The 18,717-nt window shown below is 24.9% G+C and overlaps 1 protein-coding gene across 3 annotated transcripts in view; it reads right to left on the bottom strand.

The window, feature by feature from the left end:
* The window catches only part of LOC127289896 (uncharacterized), a 37,849-nt gene that overhangs the window by 14,642 nt on the left and 4,490 nt on the right, over positions 1–18,717 (bottom strand). Inside the window, exon 1 of one of the 3 annotated variants that reach the window (XM_051318149.1) lies at positions 7,861–9,125. The exons of the other annotated variants lie outside the window; for them this stretch is intronic. Within the exon in view, the coding sequence (XP_051174106.1) occupies positions 7,861–7,922 (62 nt within the window). The 5' untranslated portion in view covers positions 7,923–9,125. Of the gene's footprint in view, positions 1–7,860; positions 9,126–18,717 lie in introns of those variants that run through there. 3 annotated transcript variants of the gene reach the window in all.

The following is an 18,717-nucleotide window of genomic DNA, read 5'->3' as shown; positions in this document are numbered from 1 at the left end:
AGAGTGAAAAAATACAATAAATATGAAGAAAAAAAATAGAAAAAAATCTGAAGAAAAAATACAATAAAAATAAAAGCAAAAAAAAAAAAAAATTGGAACAATTTCTATATACGTATGAGAAATTTTATTTACTCTCCAAGAAAGTATCATTAGAGATTTGAAAGCCAAAGAAGAAATAAATGTCTGAACGAGAGTAAAGGATTTATTCTATATAACCAAAGTTACTTTACCATTTTAGATTTGATGCACTTTAAGGAGTAATAATACTTTTTCTTCATGAACTTAAGCCTTTATCCAATATAGACATTTATTTCTTCCTTATTTACTTCATTTGAAATATCACGACATTTGAAAAGTATTTAATGTATAGGAGGAGGGGAAAAAAGTATATCTCTTCATACATTCTACTGATGTAGCATAAGTTCTTGAGAATAAAAAAAACATTTTAAATTCTTTCACTAAGCGCAAAGAAATGATAAAAAATATTAATTTATCATTTTTAATTTAATTACGCATAATATAAAAAAATTACCGACACAGAAATCTACTTTACCGACTGATAATAAAAAAATTCCTGGAATTTTCTCAAAGAATTTTACCATCAGTTGGTAAGGTAGATTTCTATGTCGGTAATTTTTTTATATTATGCGTAATTAAATTAGAATTCGTGCAATTAAAAATTCAAACAAATGAAAATTGGGTGAATTAGACATTTTTATATATTTTTTATATAATATATTTTTATATATAAAAAAATGACATAAACCCATATATAAAAGCAATATATCTTTATATATGTGTATATAAACGAGTGAAGATTATTTTTTAAAGGCCATTAAGCTTAAGCATTTAGCTTTTAGAGATAGATATTTGCATATATGACAAAGCTTGAAAACGTCAACGTCGTTTGACGATGAAAAGATAGAGTAAGGTTGCAGTCAAGGCTCTTTATAGACGAATCACGTTAAATCTGATCACGTTTCAGGTTATTGAACTTAATATTTGTCATGCACACTAAAAGGATATATAGTAACTTCAAAATTACAGTTCAGCGAACATGCGTTTTAGATTATTTTAATATATATTATATTCTCCCGAACAAAATCGCCATAATTATATAAAAAAAAAAAACATATTTTTTCTAGGATAAATTTTAATTTTGAATCAATTTTTAATTATTTAAAATAACAATTTCAAAAACTATATAAATCAATTCCAATACCAAAAAAAATTTTAAAAACCCCATTTTTTTAAAATAAAATTTCTATAAAAAAGAAAACTCACATTTTTTTTCTACATTATTATAGAAAGCACAACACATACAGTTTATGCACGCAATGTTAAATTGATTTTTTTTTTCTCAACATTTTACAAATAATAAAGTTTATTAAAGTCAATGACCGGTTTTTCTCTCTGAAACGTCAATTTCATATATATATATATATATAAAAGTTGCACGATCCTGTGGGCGTTTTGGCTTGTATAATAAAACAAAGCGTTTGCCTACACGCGAACAAATGTTGCATGTATGTGCGCGCCTTTAAAACGGATGTCGACCTGAATTGGCCAAATGACCATAACTAGCCACTAATGCGACGATAGATATGCGACCTTTTATAAGAGAGAGAGAGAGACTATCTCTTCATATATGTTTAGAGGACTTGATGGATTTTTCATATATATATAATAAATCTCAATTAAATTCGAGATTTAATGGCATATACGCAAATATATATTTCTGCCAAAATTTATACACTCAATATTGTATAACCAAGGATTATGTATTTGTATATACATATATATTAGATATTTTTTTTGGAGAACGTCCAATAATTTGAAAAGTATAGAAGAGAAACGTGTCTTTTTTCATAAAAAAAAAATTGGAATTTATAAGAATTATTTACCATAAATTTCAACTATTAATTTTAACGACCATTGATTGAGAGTACCATTAATTAAAACTACCATGTATTTGAATTACCATTGATTGTAACTATCATTAATTGAAACTACCATTAATTGAAACTATTATTAATTAAAACTACTATTTATTGTAACTACCATTGATTAAAACTACTTTTCATTAAAACTACCATTTATTGTAACTACCATTGATTGAAACTACTATTAATTAAAACTACCATTGACTGAAACTACCATTGACTGAAACTACCATTAATTAAAACTACCATTGATAAAGGCTACTATTAATTAATACTACCATTTATTGTAACTACCATTGATTGAAACTACTATTATTTAAAACTACCATTTATTGTAACTACCATTGATTGAAACTACTATTAATTAAAACTACCATTGAATGAAACTGCTATTAATTAAAACTACCATCGATTGAAGCTACTATTAACTAATACTACCATTTATTGTAACTACCATTGATTGAAACTACTTTTCATTAAAACTACCATTTATTGTAACTACCATTGATTGAAACTACTATTAATTAAAAGTACCATTGACTGAAACTGCCATTAATTAAAACTACCATTGATTGAAGCTACGATTAATTAATACTACCATTTATTGTAACTACCATTGATTAAAACTACTATTATTTAAAACTACCACTGATTGAAACTACTATTTATTGTTACTATCATTGATTGCAACTACCATCGCTTGAAATTACCATAAATTTCTACCACCACTGATTTACCTAGATCAATTCAAATAATTTTTATTTGCAGAAAAAAACCTAACTTTGGTGAGGATCGAACCCTGACTTTTGAACTACAAGTCCAGAACGCTAACCACTAGACTACTAACCACAACGATAGCAATTGCCGTTAATTGCAACATTATACACGACAGTAGCTAAAAACTTTTGAAATTATAATCAATTTTTAACTACAATCAATTATAAATACTAACAATTTTAAAAATGATTAATTAAATAATTAAAAATTAATTTTCTTTTTCCGCCAACTCATGCCTTTGTCTATAAATTCAGTATAAATAGTCTAAATTCCACTAACTTGAATCTTTATATCTCAAGTCTCTCTATCTTTTTTATTTACTTCTTTGAACTGTCACGACACTTGAAAAGCAATTATTTAACCAAAAAAAAGAGGGTGGGGGTGGGGGAAAGAGGAAAAATCTCTTTGTATATATAAATTGCAGCTGTCGCTCTTGAGAAAAATTGTACATAAAACTTGAATGCAATATAATGGTGCACCGAAGGTCATAAAAGAGAACTGTACAGTACATATACTATCATTAAAATAATGTTTAATTATAAAACAAAAGGAACAAAGAAAAAAAAAACTGAATCACCTAATGATTAAATATTATAAATTATTACAAATTTGGTAAATGCAATTAATTAATCATTATCCTGATCAATAATATAAAATTCTTGCAAATCATATATTTAATTAAAATAAACGATACTTCTAAGTTGAGATATTTTATAAATTAATTAAAATTAATTTATAAATAATAATAATTATTATTGTAAATGTTGCATAAGTCAATTATAATAATTTTGTTCAATTTCTTTTTTATTTCAAGTGTTCTGTATTGTAAAAACGAGAATTTCGCAAAAAAAAAAAAAATTGACTTATGCAGCTTTTGCAATGACTTTCAATTATAAAAGCCATAAAAAAGTGAAGCAAATTCTTAGGAATAAATTTTTTTCTGAATGAGAAACCTTATTTTTTAAATTAAAATCTAGTAATTAATTAAAAAAAAAATTTTTCTAATTTTTTAATTGGATCCTACATCGAAAGAAATATTTTATTAACGTTTATTTATAGACAAATAAAAATATATTTGTCTCTTAAAGCCTATAATAAGTTTTTAATTTTGTTTTAAATTAAAAAAATTTATTTATAGCACAAATAAAATTTAATTGAAACAAATAAATATTTATTTGACTCTAAGACAGATATATCTTTCCTCTGGATGTAAAGCTCAAATTAATTCGTAAACATTAATGAATTTTTTTGAAAATATATTTAATCATCATGTTATTTTGTTGATGAAAATTATTATAAAAATTTTTTTTTTAGCTTCCGGTGTATGAAAATATTTTATATAACAAAACATGCAAAATAATCTATTTACTCGTGATAATATCGCTTTACACAAGCTTTCAAAAAACAACTTCTATATATTTTATAAATAGATAAAATAATTTATTAATATGTGTGTATGTGTGTGGAATAATAGATAAAAATGGAATTTTTCTGCTATTTGAAAAAGTAGAACAAAAGTGGGTACGCGAACAAGTTGACGTCATGATCTGAAATTTATTCAAATTTAACTACATTTCAAACCCAAGGGTGCTTTATTTGAATGATCAGATTCTTTTCTCGTTATCTCTATGTAGAACAAAGTGAATGAGAAAAAAATTCTTTTTTTCCACATTCACTTATTTATTAACAAGGAACGATATTCGATCATTTATAATTAAAAAAAAAAATTATATATTTTTATTAATTTTACAGAATGAGGCAAATTTAACCCCTTTTTCCAAACAAATAATTAAAAAAAAACTTTGTTAACAAAATAAAAAACATGTTACCACCCACGTATATATAAAGTTCATGAAAGTGGAGTTTTTAAAAATAGAATATTTTTTTGTTTTTTGTGATTGCAATTTGATAAATGGAATTAGTGACAATATAAATTGTTACTATTTTTTTTTCTAATTTTTAATTAATTTATTTATTTTTTAATTTTTAATTTTTAATTTTCAATTCAATACGTTTACTAATTTTTTATAACTTTAATTCTTTAAACTACAAAATTTGAAAAAAAAATATCCCAAACAAAAAAAAATAAAATGTCACATAAAGAATGTTCCACACTTCCGTAATAACAACTATTTGCATAATTAAATCATAGATAAATCAATAAAATTTCGTAATATATTTTTGTGATTAAATATCCTAAATTAAAATCGATTTACATAATACACGATTCACACACATATATATAATAATTATATATATATAGTATTAATTCCATAATCGTTTGGTAATTTATTAATTATCTTTTTTGGATTAAAAATGAAAAATGAAAAGTATTTTCAAGTGTCGCACATAGCTAAACGAAATTTATGAATGTAATTTAATCTTTCACTTTGGATCCAGTACCGTTTGTCCGGGCGCTTGTAAGATAATAAGGTCATAGCAATCTACGCGATGTTTCGACCTTGTGTTCCTGGTTCTCACTGCCGCAGCAGTATCATCGAATTTTACTATTGCATTACATTTTATTATATCATATATTAACTCCGAGAATTTTCATCAATTTTCTTTTTTAATTTTTATATATTATTTAAAAAAATTTTAATTTAAACTTTTTTTTCAAAATAAATTAAATAAATTTTATTTAAACAATAAAATAAAAATTATTTTTATATAAATAAATATTTATTTGATAATAAGTAACCAAATAATATTTAAATCAAATAATTTTTTTTTATCATTGTATAATTGAAATAAGGAATTTATATATTTAAAATTCCAACTAATAAACGAAATCGGAAAATTTTTTTTGTACGTGCTAATGCAATTTTTTTTTTTAAAGTTGATATTTTTTTTCTCAATTATCAAAGACAATTTACATCTTAAAGGCCTGAACCAAGTTTAAATTCACACTCGTGTGTATTTTCTAAACGATAATCTATTTTTAAAGATTTTTTTTTTTCTCTACATAATCTCGTGCACGTGTCAGCATTTTATCCCATCATATTTCCGCAATATATATTTTCTATATGAAAGACTTATAGGAATTATTGTATAACAATGTTAAACCCGTTATATTCTCTTTAGGAGTTCCATTCCTTCTACTCCAGACATGAACAATTAATAAAATCCTTTTACCCAACATTTCAACCCACACAAATTAAATAAGTAAATTAGATACTCGAAGAAAATTAGCTTTTTAGATTCTAAAAAACATTTTATTAAATTAATATATTCAAATACTTTGAATAACAAATTTAGGTTCAAAAAAAAAAACGTTTTTTGGTGATAGATAAACAAAACTAAATTTTTTTTTTAAATCTTGATAAATAAACAAATTTTCACTAAATAAAAATATTTAAATATCAAGAAACAATTTCAAAAAATATAAAAACATAAAGAATTTAAAAAAAAATTAGCTATACACCCAGATAAATCTTTTATTTACAATTATTTGCCTCAAACAAAAATATATTTGTCTCAAAGACTAATAACTTTTTATTTGTTTAAAAAAAAAAATTTATTTAGCACAAATATTATTTTAGAGCATAAAAAAATTTTTTATTTAAACAAAATAAAAATTTTATTTATCACTGAGGCAAATATTATTTATTCTCTCTGTGTGTAGGAAATGTTTATAAAGAATTTTGTTCCCTATACATACTTTTTCAGTATATTATTTATAATAGTTTTAATCATGAACATGGAAAAAGTAACGGTAATAATAAAGAGAACGTTACTCTCATTGGCCATGAATAAAACGTATATACGTTCAATAATGATTCTACATTCATGATTTGTTATTAAATATGTTTCAAAAAATATAATTTCATAATTATTATTTAACGAGCTGAATTCATTTTTAAATTAATATTATGAAAATTCGATAATTGTATTAATTAATTAATTAATTACATGAAATTGATCACGAAATCTGTTTTTTTTCAAAAATATATAATTATATTGAAATTATAAATTATGAGGATATAATTTCTATTAAACTGAATTTTTACTTTACAGAATTTTCATTTAATTTTATTTTCTATTTAAGCAAATTTTCTTTTGTGCGATAGAATTTTTATTATTATTATTATTATTATTATTATTATTATTTTAATAATTTATAATCTCTTTTACGCTTATCAGATTTTAATTTTTTTTAAAAATAATTATACACTTCGAAAAATGGAAAAACGAATAAAGTAATTTTTACTATACTTTATAAGTAAAATCTCAACTGTCCGCAGTTTCTGCACATTTCTATCAATTTTTATCTACTCCAGAAATAGTAAAATTTATTCCGAAAATAGTACTCCTGAAAGAGTAAACCGCAAATAGTAAATTTTACTATATTTCTGGAGTAAAAATTGCTAGAAATACGCAGAAAACGACGGACAGTTGAGAAATTTTACTTTATAAAGTATAGTAAAAATTACTTCAATCGTTTTTCCATTTTTTTCCATAATGTTATTTTAAATTTGCACATGAATATTCAAATATACATTGTAACAGTAATATTAATCGAAAAATAATGACAATCAAGAAAAACAAAAAAAAACAAAAAACCATTGTTAGTCATTGATAAGAAAAACAAAAGACAATAGCGGAAAATAAAAATAATATTAAAACTAATGATATACTATTATTACTCCTATATTTAGATAATATTTAAAATTTCTCCTATAATGATTTAAATTAATATTCTGTCATCAAAAATAAATATTTTAAGAATTTCCATGAAAAAGCGCGGACATGTCCAATAACTTAATTTGTCTTTAATTTTTCTTTTTAATTCTTAGAAAAAAAAATTTCCCATGAGAGAGATAAGAAAAGATTCGGAAAATTTTGTTTCCGAATTTTTTTTTTTCGGTGGAAAAATAGAAAATTATACTGTAAGTGATAAATATTTGCAAGCGTGCAAAAAATCCAATTCTTTGAGAAAATACATTTCTTATTGTGTAAAAAAAATTTCTCAAGAAAGCATTTCAACATTTGAACCCGTCATTGTTTAAGAATCTCGATATATATATAGTAAACCGTTATACATAAAGAATAATTGTTCGCGTTTCAAATTACATATATCTGTGAGGAATAAACAAAGACAGAAAGAAAATAGAATCGTATAATTAAAATTAAAACATACCGAGAGGACTTCTCATTAGAAAAACGGGATTTATCACCATTGAAAGTGGTGCTGAATGTCATGATTGAATAGATTTGATGACGATTCCGATTATCTTTTCTTATTTTCCGTTTTTTGTTCCGATCGTTGATACTCGAGTTCCTTGTAAGAATTCCAAAGAACTCTTCTAGTCAGCTGATTGCACGTTTCTTCATTGCTTTTCCCACTGTTTTCATTAGGAGCGGAATTTTACTTCCAATTTCTAACTATACTTTAAATTAAAAAAAAAAAAAACTTATTTGTTCACAAAAAAAAAAATTCACTATTCACTTTTTTTTGTTTTTCTTCAAAAACACTTCGAATTCCTTTAATTCTAAAGACTTTTTTTGGTTGTTAAAATTATCGGTCCAGCTACTGTGCAAATTGTATAATATTGTTCCACTTGAAATTTGGATGAAAGAAAAACTTTTAAAGCTTCACTTCCGACACTTTTTTTTTTTTTTATTAAGTTAGAAACACTTTTGGCGTTATCTTAAACTTCAAAGCCACACTTGTCACCTTGCAGCCGTGGACCATTAGTTTCTATCCAAAAAAAGGTAGAGTCTTCAAAGGAAATGTGTCTTACCTGTTAAACAGGTCTTTTGATGATAGAAAATTGATAGTGTTTCAGGTCATCAACCCTTTTTTGCACATAAAGAGTTCCTTGATTGCTCATCAAAGGCCTTCTTTTCAGTTAATTATTTCCTTTTATTATCTTCTGATCTTCATTTCTTTCTTCTTCAATTATTCCCAAATCCTTTCAAAAAGATTTAACACAGAATCCTAATCACAAAAAAAGAAGTGCAACGAAGCGAAGAAAGGTGATTTTTATTCCCAAGGAATAGGTGCAATGACCCTTTTTTTTTTGCTTATAGAATTTATGTATAAAACCCGTGTCGTTGAACTGGCAACTTGAGTCCAAGTTCAAGGAAGAGAAGATAAGGAGAAAGGCTGTTGTTAATAACAAAAATATATTGTTCCTCTCGGTATATGATGGCAGTCGAGAAACACGTGTTTTGGTTTATAGGAACACGCGCATGAATACCGATAGGGTATAAAGATCGCACGTTTTATTTAAAAATAAATAAATATATATATATATTTATAAGAGGTAGAAAGAAAAGGGGGAAAGATATAGAGAGAGATAGAGACCGCGGAGAATGTCGATTACAACCGACGTGCCTCCACGACGACGGACATCCTATTCGCGTCGCGTCTGGTAACCGACTGTGGCCAACTAAACCTGAAGCCATACGCAGACAACATGCGCAGACAAGATGGCATCAACGAGGTGGAGGACCCTCCGGATGGATCATGGATGTTCCCTGCCTGATGACGTCATTTTTTTTACACCCTACCCAATAATCCTTCCTCCATCTCTTCCACATAGCAACGTACAACAACCATCCCCTGGATATGTTTGCGGATCCTTACAGCATCAACAGAGCTTGACATTCGATTAGGCATGGACCACCTGAAGATCCTTTATTTATATACTTATTTTGATATTAACTCTTTTTATGATAGGTTTTTTCTTGTACTAAAGAACTGCTGATAAAAATTTCCAATTGCAATTCAATCAGTTGTGATTTGTACTATTTCGAATTTAAATTCTTAAAGGCTAATCACACATTAATTCTTTCCGCATCAATCCGTTTCAATTCAAAGCTGAATTTTCATCTGTTGCGAATCAATCCGTTTCTGAATTACAGTATTCAGTGTTCTTTGAAAACGGATTGATCCGGAACCATTTGGTTATTAAAAAATAAATCTCTAACCTTTGCCTGCAACAAATGATGAGATTTAGGAGGATTAGATTTTGAGATACACGTGATTTAACAAATTTCGAACACTCCCGAAACCACGTTTAAATTAATAAGAAAAAAAATACCTTTTCTAAAGATTTAGACGATCGCGGTTTTAAGAATTCCGAATACTCCCGAAACTATGTTTAAATTATTAAAAAAAAAAACAAAATACCTTTTCTAAAGATTTAGACGATCGCGATTTTAAGAATTCCGAACACTCCCGAAACCGCATGTTTAAATTAATAAGAAACAAAATACTTTTTCTAAAGATTTAGGCTATTTGCGATTTTAAAAATTTCGAACACTCCCAGTACAAAAAATTTACTAAAATTACAGAGAAAAATATAATTTAAAACTGGTAATTTTTGCGAATGTTTTTCTACAGATTCAAACACTCGAAAAGCTATGTTTAACAACGAAAAATGTTGTCTTTTAAATTAGAAAATGTGTATGTTGAACACGTTTAAACAAGTCGATTCCCGAATTGCAACTGATTGAATTATGGGGATTTTCTCACTACATTATTTATGAGCTTCAATATCCTTTGTACTTCAATGTAAACAAACTACTCAGAATGCAGGTATAAAGAAGACTAGGCCACACTGTTTTTATGAATAATGGATATAATAGTATACTTTCTAGATAAACTTATCGCATTGAGAATTCCCTTTGATCTCTGTCAGTAAAATAAGGTTATGTTAGTCATCTCTTTTGTTGACACTACCGTGCACATGAGAGACATCCGTATGGCAAAATCAACCAAACGGTAATGGAAATAACAAAATCAGTAATACAATATGGTATAGAATAAACCAACTCTATCACAGAAAAAACGCTGGATAAATTTTGTTACAGCTAATATTAACCTAATTCACATAGACGGTGGCGCCTCCAACTAGGATAAAATTTGTTGCAGTTAATTTTTATACCGATTTTGGGATAAAAATTCTATTTTTTTAGTGTGATGATAAAAATCAAATTATAATATAGGAGAGAAAGGTTACAGTATATTCTACTTAAGGTCTAATATGTTTAGTACAGATTCTATTAAACAGTGAAGTAAGATGAACTGCTCCGTCGCAAGAAAAAATTATCAAAACGAAATGCACAAATCTAACTGGTTGTTCAAAATCTGCTTGATTGTAGGCAACCAATTAAGTTTCTATATTTCGTTTCGGGCGGTAAATTTTTCTTTTACTAAACAGAATAGTTTATTTAACTGACAGTTAAGTAAGTCCAAAATTAACCACTCTATTTAGTAAATTATACTGTCATAATAGTATAGAATCCACTATACTATACGAATATATAATATTCTCTTCGTGTATATAGCATATAAATAATTTAGATTTATTATTCATTGCCAAGTATAATTGTAACTTTCACAATCAAATACAAAGCTAAACACACAACAAAAGAATAGCACAAAAATAGAAGTTGATTGTATTTAAAAAAATATGTATATATAACTATATATATCGAGGATGTTAATCATCAATCTACATTGACAATATCTTGAGGGTATAATCTTCTATTGTTATAAATTAAATTTCTATTATTATCTATTATTATTATTATTACTATTTTTACTATTTTAAAAAAACAACTTTTTAGTGATCAAAAACTTGGTTGAAAAATTGAATTTCAGTATATGTTCAATAACTGTTGCATTAAATGCTGGTTTATCATTTTAGAATGTATTGCAAATAATTTATTTAGTATTCTATTTATTTTATTCTATATTTAAATATTCAAAAATACTCTAGAAGGTTTATTAACTTATTTCTTTATTGATAGTAAGCAAACACGCACCCAGGAAATATATCTAATTGTTCAAACTGAACGTGATTAGTTATTATTAGATCATTATTTAGATACACAGAAATATATATAAAAATAGACTGAAAATTCTGTCTGTTTATTAATCGATTTAATTAAGTATTCAAAGAGACAATTTTCTTTTATGATTTTATGAATATAAATAGTTTGCATTCGCAAAATTCGTGCCGTTTAGAATTTATATTATAAAAAAATATTTTATTGTATAAATCAACATTATTATTATTATTATTATTATTATTATTATTATTATTATTATTATTATTTTCTTCGTTATTTGGTTAATTAAGAGAAGCATATACAAGTTATAAAAAATAGTCCAAAAAAAATCCACAAAGAACTTTTTCTCGAAAACAAAAAGAATATTAACAACACAAAAAAAACCTGTATTCTTTGATATAACTTGGGAAAATTCCCAGATATTTCCTTCATTACTATATGAGCTTGAAATAGATTACTCGAAGTTTCCCATATCGCTCGCACCACATCGATCAAATTGTAGCAAAAAAAAAAGTAACCATTTCACATGATAATCATGTTTGCCTGTGATTTAAATTTAAAGATTATTTTACGATTATTGTTTAAATAATGAGGTCGCGTATGAATAAATATTGCAATTCTCTTTATTCAAACATATAAATTTAATTTTGATTGATTTAATTTAATTTTCATTTAATTTTAATCCTCTTTAACAAATTTATTGGGAAATTTAATTTTTATTCAAAAAAAAAAAAAATTTGCGTGAAAAAAATATTTTTATTTTTTCTTCAATATTGAAAAATATAATGTCCTAATCAAAAGCAATAGGGGTATATATTGTATTTAGTTTGAAACGAGTTTGAAAAGAAGATGTTTGAAAGCCCTCCCCATAGTGGAGAGAGTGATAGCAGTTAAATATAATTTCCGATTCATTCAGAAAGTCATCCACATGCTTGCCAAATGGTTTCACTTAAATTCTGAACCATTTACTATTTTCATCATAATTCCTAGTTTTCATCGTGTGACGAATTATATAAATAGAACAATGTTTAAGTAAAAGTGGGTGTCATCACGCCGAAAGTGTATACTTTATTTATTGTTTTTTTTTTTAGCAAACTTTAAAATTTAAGAAAAAAATAAATAAAATTTCTGCTAAACTGACAAAATATTTATTAATGTAAAATGTTCCTATAAAATTTTTCACCGAAAAAAAAATATATGCAAGATTATTGCAAATAAAAAAGTGGTTTGCTGACAAATAAAATTATAAAAAATAAAAATTTTTATTTGAGGAAAAAAAAAGCTGACGAAAAAAATCTAGAACAAAGAAAATATAAATAAAATATAACAATACAACTGTAATAATAATTGCACTGCTCTTTCGCTAAATATTCGAATCGAAACAAATAGATTAATTGTTTCTTTTATTCTAACTCACAGAAATAAAGGATGGAAAAAAAAGGTCAGATAACAAACTTCCGTATAAAAAGAAATATGGAAAATAGAACAAAGTTCTTGTTTTTAATACAAATATATTGTCTGCCAATTAAGGAAGTTGACATATATACATAAATGTACACAAACTACTTGCATATTATTTTTCCTGTTATTAATTTCGACCTCAAATTTTTATCCTATAATTCAAAAAAAAAAATTACCGAATTTTAATTTGACAGAATTTTTATTTGTACGAATTTTTAAGACACCGAATTTTCATTTGTCCGAAATTACAAATGCCCGAAAAAAATAATCGTCAGAAAGATTTTCGGCGCAATTTATGAAAATTGACCAATTTTCCTAATTACTAATTGGTCAATTTTAAAAACAGTGCCGAAATCTTTCTGTCGATTTTTTGTTCGGCCACTTGTAATTTTGGGCAAATGAAAATTTGGCCTCTTAAAAATTCTATCAATTAAAAATTCGAACAAACTAAAATAATTAAAAATATCGTTAACGGAGTCAGAAAAAAATATATTTATAATCCTAAAATCATATTTATTAGTTATGAAGAAAGTTTTGTTACCTAAATATATATATATATATTATATACTAAAGAGAAATTCTTAGTGACTGATGATTAAACTTCCCAGAGAGAAAGAGAAATGATATCGCGTGAATTTGTTTGGTCGAAGATTTTCTTCGAATATTTGGATGGATGAAAGTTTTGCGCAGTGTCCTTGAACGATATATTATATATGAACCAAGTAAAATAGTTTAATAGACGAAACTCTGTCACGCAAACTATATATACGGGATGTATTCCCTTCAGTATAAAGAAACTTTTCCAAGATCACTTTATCATTTTTTATGTCATTCAATCTCATTGTTTTTTTTTTTTTTTTTGACACAAGAATTTAAAAATAAAACAGGTTCAGTTAAAAGTCAAATTTCGTTTTAAAACTTCATTTAAATAGATTTAAATAATGTTAAATAAAATATATACAGTACCGAAAAAAACAGAACATAAATGCACAGAATTTTTTCTTTTTGTTTAATAATCGATAATGCAATTTTTTATTTTCTTCTATTTTTAATATAATAGCTTAAGAGATATTTTTAAGTTATTAAATTTTTAAAAAAATTATTGTAAATCGTCACGTAATAAATTTGTTAATAAAAAATTTTGATTTTCTTATAAAGTATTATGTCGCATTTTGACTTTTAAGGATTAAATTCCATTTTAAAGGATTGAATATAAGTGACACTTGGGAGATTGAATTCAAGTTGGTACTATTCACTGAATTCACAACAGAGACAATTTCCGCCTTTTGTTAAAGTATATATACAACAAAGAGAATATTCACACATTTTTTTTTTTTTGCAAAAATTGAACTAACTAAACTATTTTAAAATCGAGTCAAATTAAATGTTTTAAAAAAAAATTATTAACTTTTATCAATTTATTCATAAATATTTTTAAATAAATAAAAATATTTTTTACGTTCTAAAATTTTAGTCAAAATATGAGTCAAAGTAAAACTCAAAATTACAGAGTTTTCATTTTAAATTTATAACTCTCGCTACTTCAGTAAAGTACACTATGTGGAGTTTAAACTAGTACCTTAAAGTTTATTTTCGCACAGATCAAGAGGCAAACATGTGTATATGCAATAGTATATATATACATATATATAAATTCGAATACCGAGTGTTATATTTATAGAAAATTGGAATTTATAATTATTACAGTTCCATGTTTAGTTCCTGCAGGTGGTACATCTATTATAATTTAAATTAAGAGCACATTTGCGGTAGTTTCATGGAAACAAGCGAGAGACCAACACTGAAAAAAATAATAATAACTCGACAATCATCACGTTTTTAGATATTATAATAATTAACGATAAAAAAAAAAAATTAAAATTCAATTATTTGTTCATTTTTATCAAGCTTAAGCTATAATAATTTGTTAAATAAGAAATATAAATAATAAAAAATAATATAAATAATAATTATAAATAAATAGCATTATTTTATTTATATTATTTTAAATATTAATACATAAATGGTTTAAAAAAGGGAAAAAAATTTTGAAAAATGAAAATATAAAAAATTACCGACTTAGAAATCTACCTTACCGACTGATAGTATTTTTTCTGAAATGAAAATATAAAAATTACCGCTGCAGAAATCTACATTACCGACCGATGGTATAATATTTTTCAAAAAAATAAAAATTAGAAAAATTGTCGATACAGAAATCTACCTTACCGACTGATGGCAAAACAGTTTTTGAAAGCAGGAAATATAAAAATTACCGACATAGAAATCTAGCTTGCCGACTGATGGTAAAAATGGTTAAGCTTTTTTTCCAAAAAAAAATTTACCATCACTCGGTAAGGTAAATTTCTATATCGGTAATTTTTTATATTTATATTTTCTTTGAAATCTGTTTTACCATCAGTCGGTAAGGTAGATTTCTATATCAATCATTTTTATACTTTATTGTACAAAAACTGTTTTACCATCAGTCGGTAAGGTAGATTTCTATGCCGGTAATTTTTTATATTTTTATTTTTCAAAAATTTTTACCATCAGTCGGTAAAAAAAATCAAAATTCAAATATTTGTTTTTTTTAAGCTAAACCTATACTAATTTGTTAAATAAAAAATATAAATTTTATTATGATAATTAAAACAATAAATTAATGATTAAATAAAATGCGTATTTTTTTTAATAAATCTGTAACTTATTTTCTTCAAATATAAATGGGAGTATTTTTTATAATTTTTCTATTACATTTATTTCAGGCATATAATTATTTTAAAGACAGTATCGTTAATTATTCTCTCTCGCTCTATTGTTAAAATAAAGTGTTTTATATACTATATAGCGTTATTAATGATTCCCAGCAGTAAGCCAATTTCGTCTATGTATAGTTGAATGAATAGAATTAAATGCAATTAAACAAGATTATTTTGACTTTGATCTACGAGTTTCGAATTCTTCTACTGCCCTATACATTGAACTGAATAGTTTTTTTTCTCTCTTTTTACACATACATATACTATAAAAAAAAAGTTTCAATAAACAAAATATTCTTTCGATCAAAAATTATTTTTCTTCCATACAAATATTTGAAATAAAACAATATATTTTTCAATCATTTTTTGTTACGAAGGAAATTAAATTTTTTTTGTAATATTTAGGAACTTTCAAACAGGCAGAGAGAGAGAGAGAAAAAGAAAAAGAGAGAGGCTAATAATAATTATTAGTATAATAATAAAAATAATTATTACTATAATAATAAAAATAATTATTATAATAATTATAATATTACAATACTAATTTTTCTTGTGCCAAAAATTCGGGATTTTTTTTGTTTTAATCACAGTTTTTAAATAAAATTCTAGGAATTTTCAAAAAAATCTTGATAAAAAAAAATTGCATTAATCGCATTTGGAATTTATTACAATTTCATTTATACTATTTATACTATTCAAATGTAATTCAAATATATTAATGTGTATTTCATTTTTTATTCATTTTCGTCTTATTTGCCATTTTTATTTTTCACTTTCTAAATTTATACATTGGAAAATTTATTTTTAAACATAATGTTCGTTTATTCAATATTTTTCTAGTATAATTTAATTTTTTTTTTTTTTTTCTAAAATTCACTATTTTTCGATATGTAATTAGGTACAAGGTTAACGAAACGAAAATTTCATGAGAGAATCTTGTGAAAAGATTTCTCGTTTCTAATTTGAATGTAGAGTCGACATTTTGTCACAGACATCTAACACACATATCCCACAGAAATATTGCTACTTTCAAGAAATATTTACTCATGGCGTTTTCTTTGAAACATCCCAGACGAACTATAATATATATATATATATATATAAATATTCTTCTTTAAATAGTTTCCTTGCAGAAAATACTAATTTCATATACAATAAATTACCTCAAGATTTTAGAGAATTTTTCCAAATTCAGATTTTTGTAATTCTTCCTGTAAAGAAAGAATTATCAAATTCTATATTCTTTGATACGCACACAAACTTGAAAAATAAATTATTATTTCAATATATAGAAAAAAAAGAATGATACCTTTTGAAAAATTAAGGAAAATTTTTTTTTTTCAAATTTTGTAAATTTTTGTAAATTTAATTCATTATTATTTTTAAGAGAATTGCATTGATATGTGTTTAATTTTCACATCGGAACAATTTTCACAAAATCTATTGAACAAATAAAGATTGTTGATAAAAATATTTTTTTTATATGAACAATTTCCAATAAGGCACCAAACATTAAAATTAATCCACTTGATAATAGTGCCATAAAATAATAATCGACTAATTGTGGAAAGAATTTCGTAAATATCATTTTCATCCGGTACACCCATGAGAAGATGTCGTAATTTTTTTTCATTATAAAGAAAATTCATCTCTTCATTTTCTTTCTTATCAATCATAATTTTTTTTTTATTGTCAAAAATGTTCGCTATTTTTCCGCTTTGAAAATTTGTTTTCTCATTCGAAAATACGGTAACAATAATAATCGAAATAATTTGTTCGTTTGTTTTTTTTTCTTTTTCTTTTTCTTTTTTTGGGTCGTTCGTTGAGTGAGAGAGAGAGAGAATATATTTGTCGAAACACGGGGAAAAGTTCGAGGCACACGATCGCACAAATAACTGATCTCGATCAGCAAATGGGAACTTGGTATACTTTGCCAAGGTTCAATTCTTGCCTCTCTTCCTCTTAAATGATTACCTAACATTTATTCGAGTATATAGTGCATATGTCATCATCAAAATCTCATATATTTTTCACGTAAGAATATTTTCGAAATATTTTCTCACACAAGACCGCGCACGGAAATATTTTTATGGAAACTAGGGCAATTTTCAAACATGTAAAAAAAAAAAAGTATCATTGACTCAAGAAAATCATTTACTTTCATTTTATTCACTAATTTTCTTAATTCAAAAAAATTCACTTCAAACTATTATCGCGAAAAAAAAAATTTATTTAATTTAAACAATCGGTTCCCCTGTTATCAAATAAATATTTACTTGAAACAAATAATTTTTGAATTCAAATAATTCAATTAAATATTATTAATGTAATGTGTTAAGTTCTGTGTCTATTGTTTTTTCTCTTATTGGAAATGTTGTTATCGTCCTATTTATTATAATGAAACACATGTTTTTTTCTGTAGTCCTGATGAGCCATGTTATATGGCGAAAATGCATTAGACATTGGAGAATAATAAACACATCTTTAATATGAAATAAATTATTTTATTTTTTTGGACCAAAGGCCACAAAATCAAAAAACGCTGTTATTCTAATTAAATATTATTATTTAAAATTTGAAAAAAAAAATTTAGTATTTGAAAATTTAATAAAAAAAAAATAAAATATTGTCGACGATAAATATATAGAAAAATGAAGAGCGAAAAAAAAAAATGAAATAGAATTTTATCACGAAATCACGTATTGTAAAGGGAAGATACACAAATATTATAAATATATGCCATACATATATACATAAAAATTGGATATATGCAAGTTGTATAACAAATGTGATGTTAAGTACTTTCTGCACGCTCAATATGTTTAACATCTCGTTAAATATACAATCAACAGGAAATTCAATGGCACGCTATATTACTTGAGAATGCATTAAGATTCCGACATTTCCTATTCGCGCCTCGTATGGTCATGGGTAAATGAATTTATTTTACTTATATATATATATGCATT

This window comes from Leptopilina boulardi, unplaced genomic scaffold, assembly GCF_019393585.1.
Source record: "Leptopilina boulardi isolate dan_hultmark-lab unplaced genomic scaffold, ZJU_Lbou_2.1 LbouV2_51, whole genome shotgun sequence".
Classification (NCBI taxonomy): domain Eukaryota; kingdom Metazoa; phylum Arthropoda; class Insecta; order Hymenoptera; family Figitidae; genus Leptopilina; species Leptopilina boulardi.
This window is presented reverse-complemented; position numbering and strand designations above follow the sequence as displayed.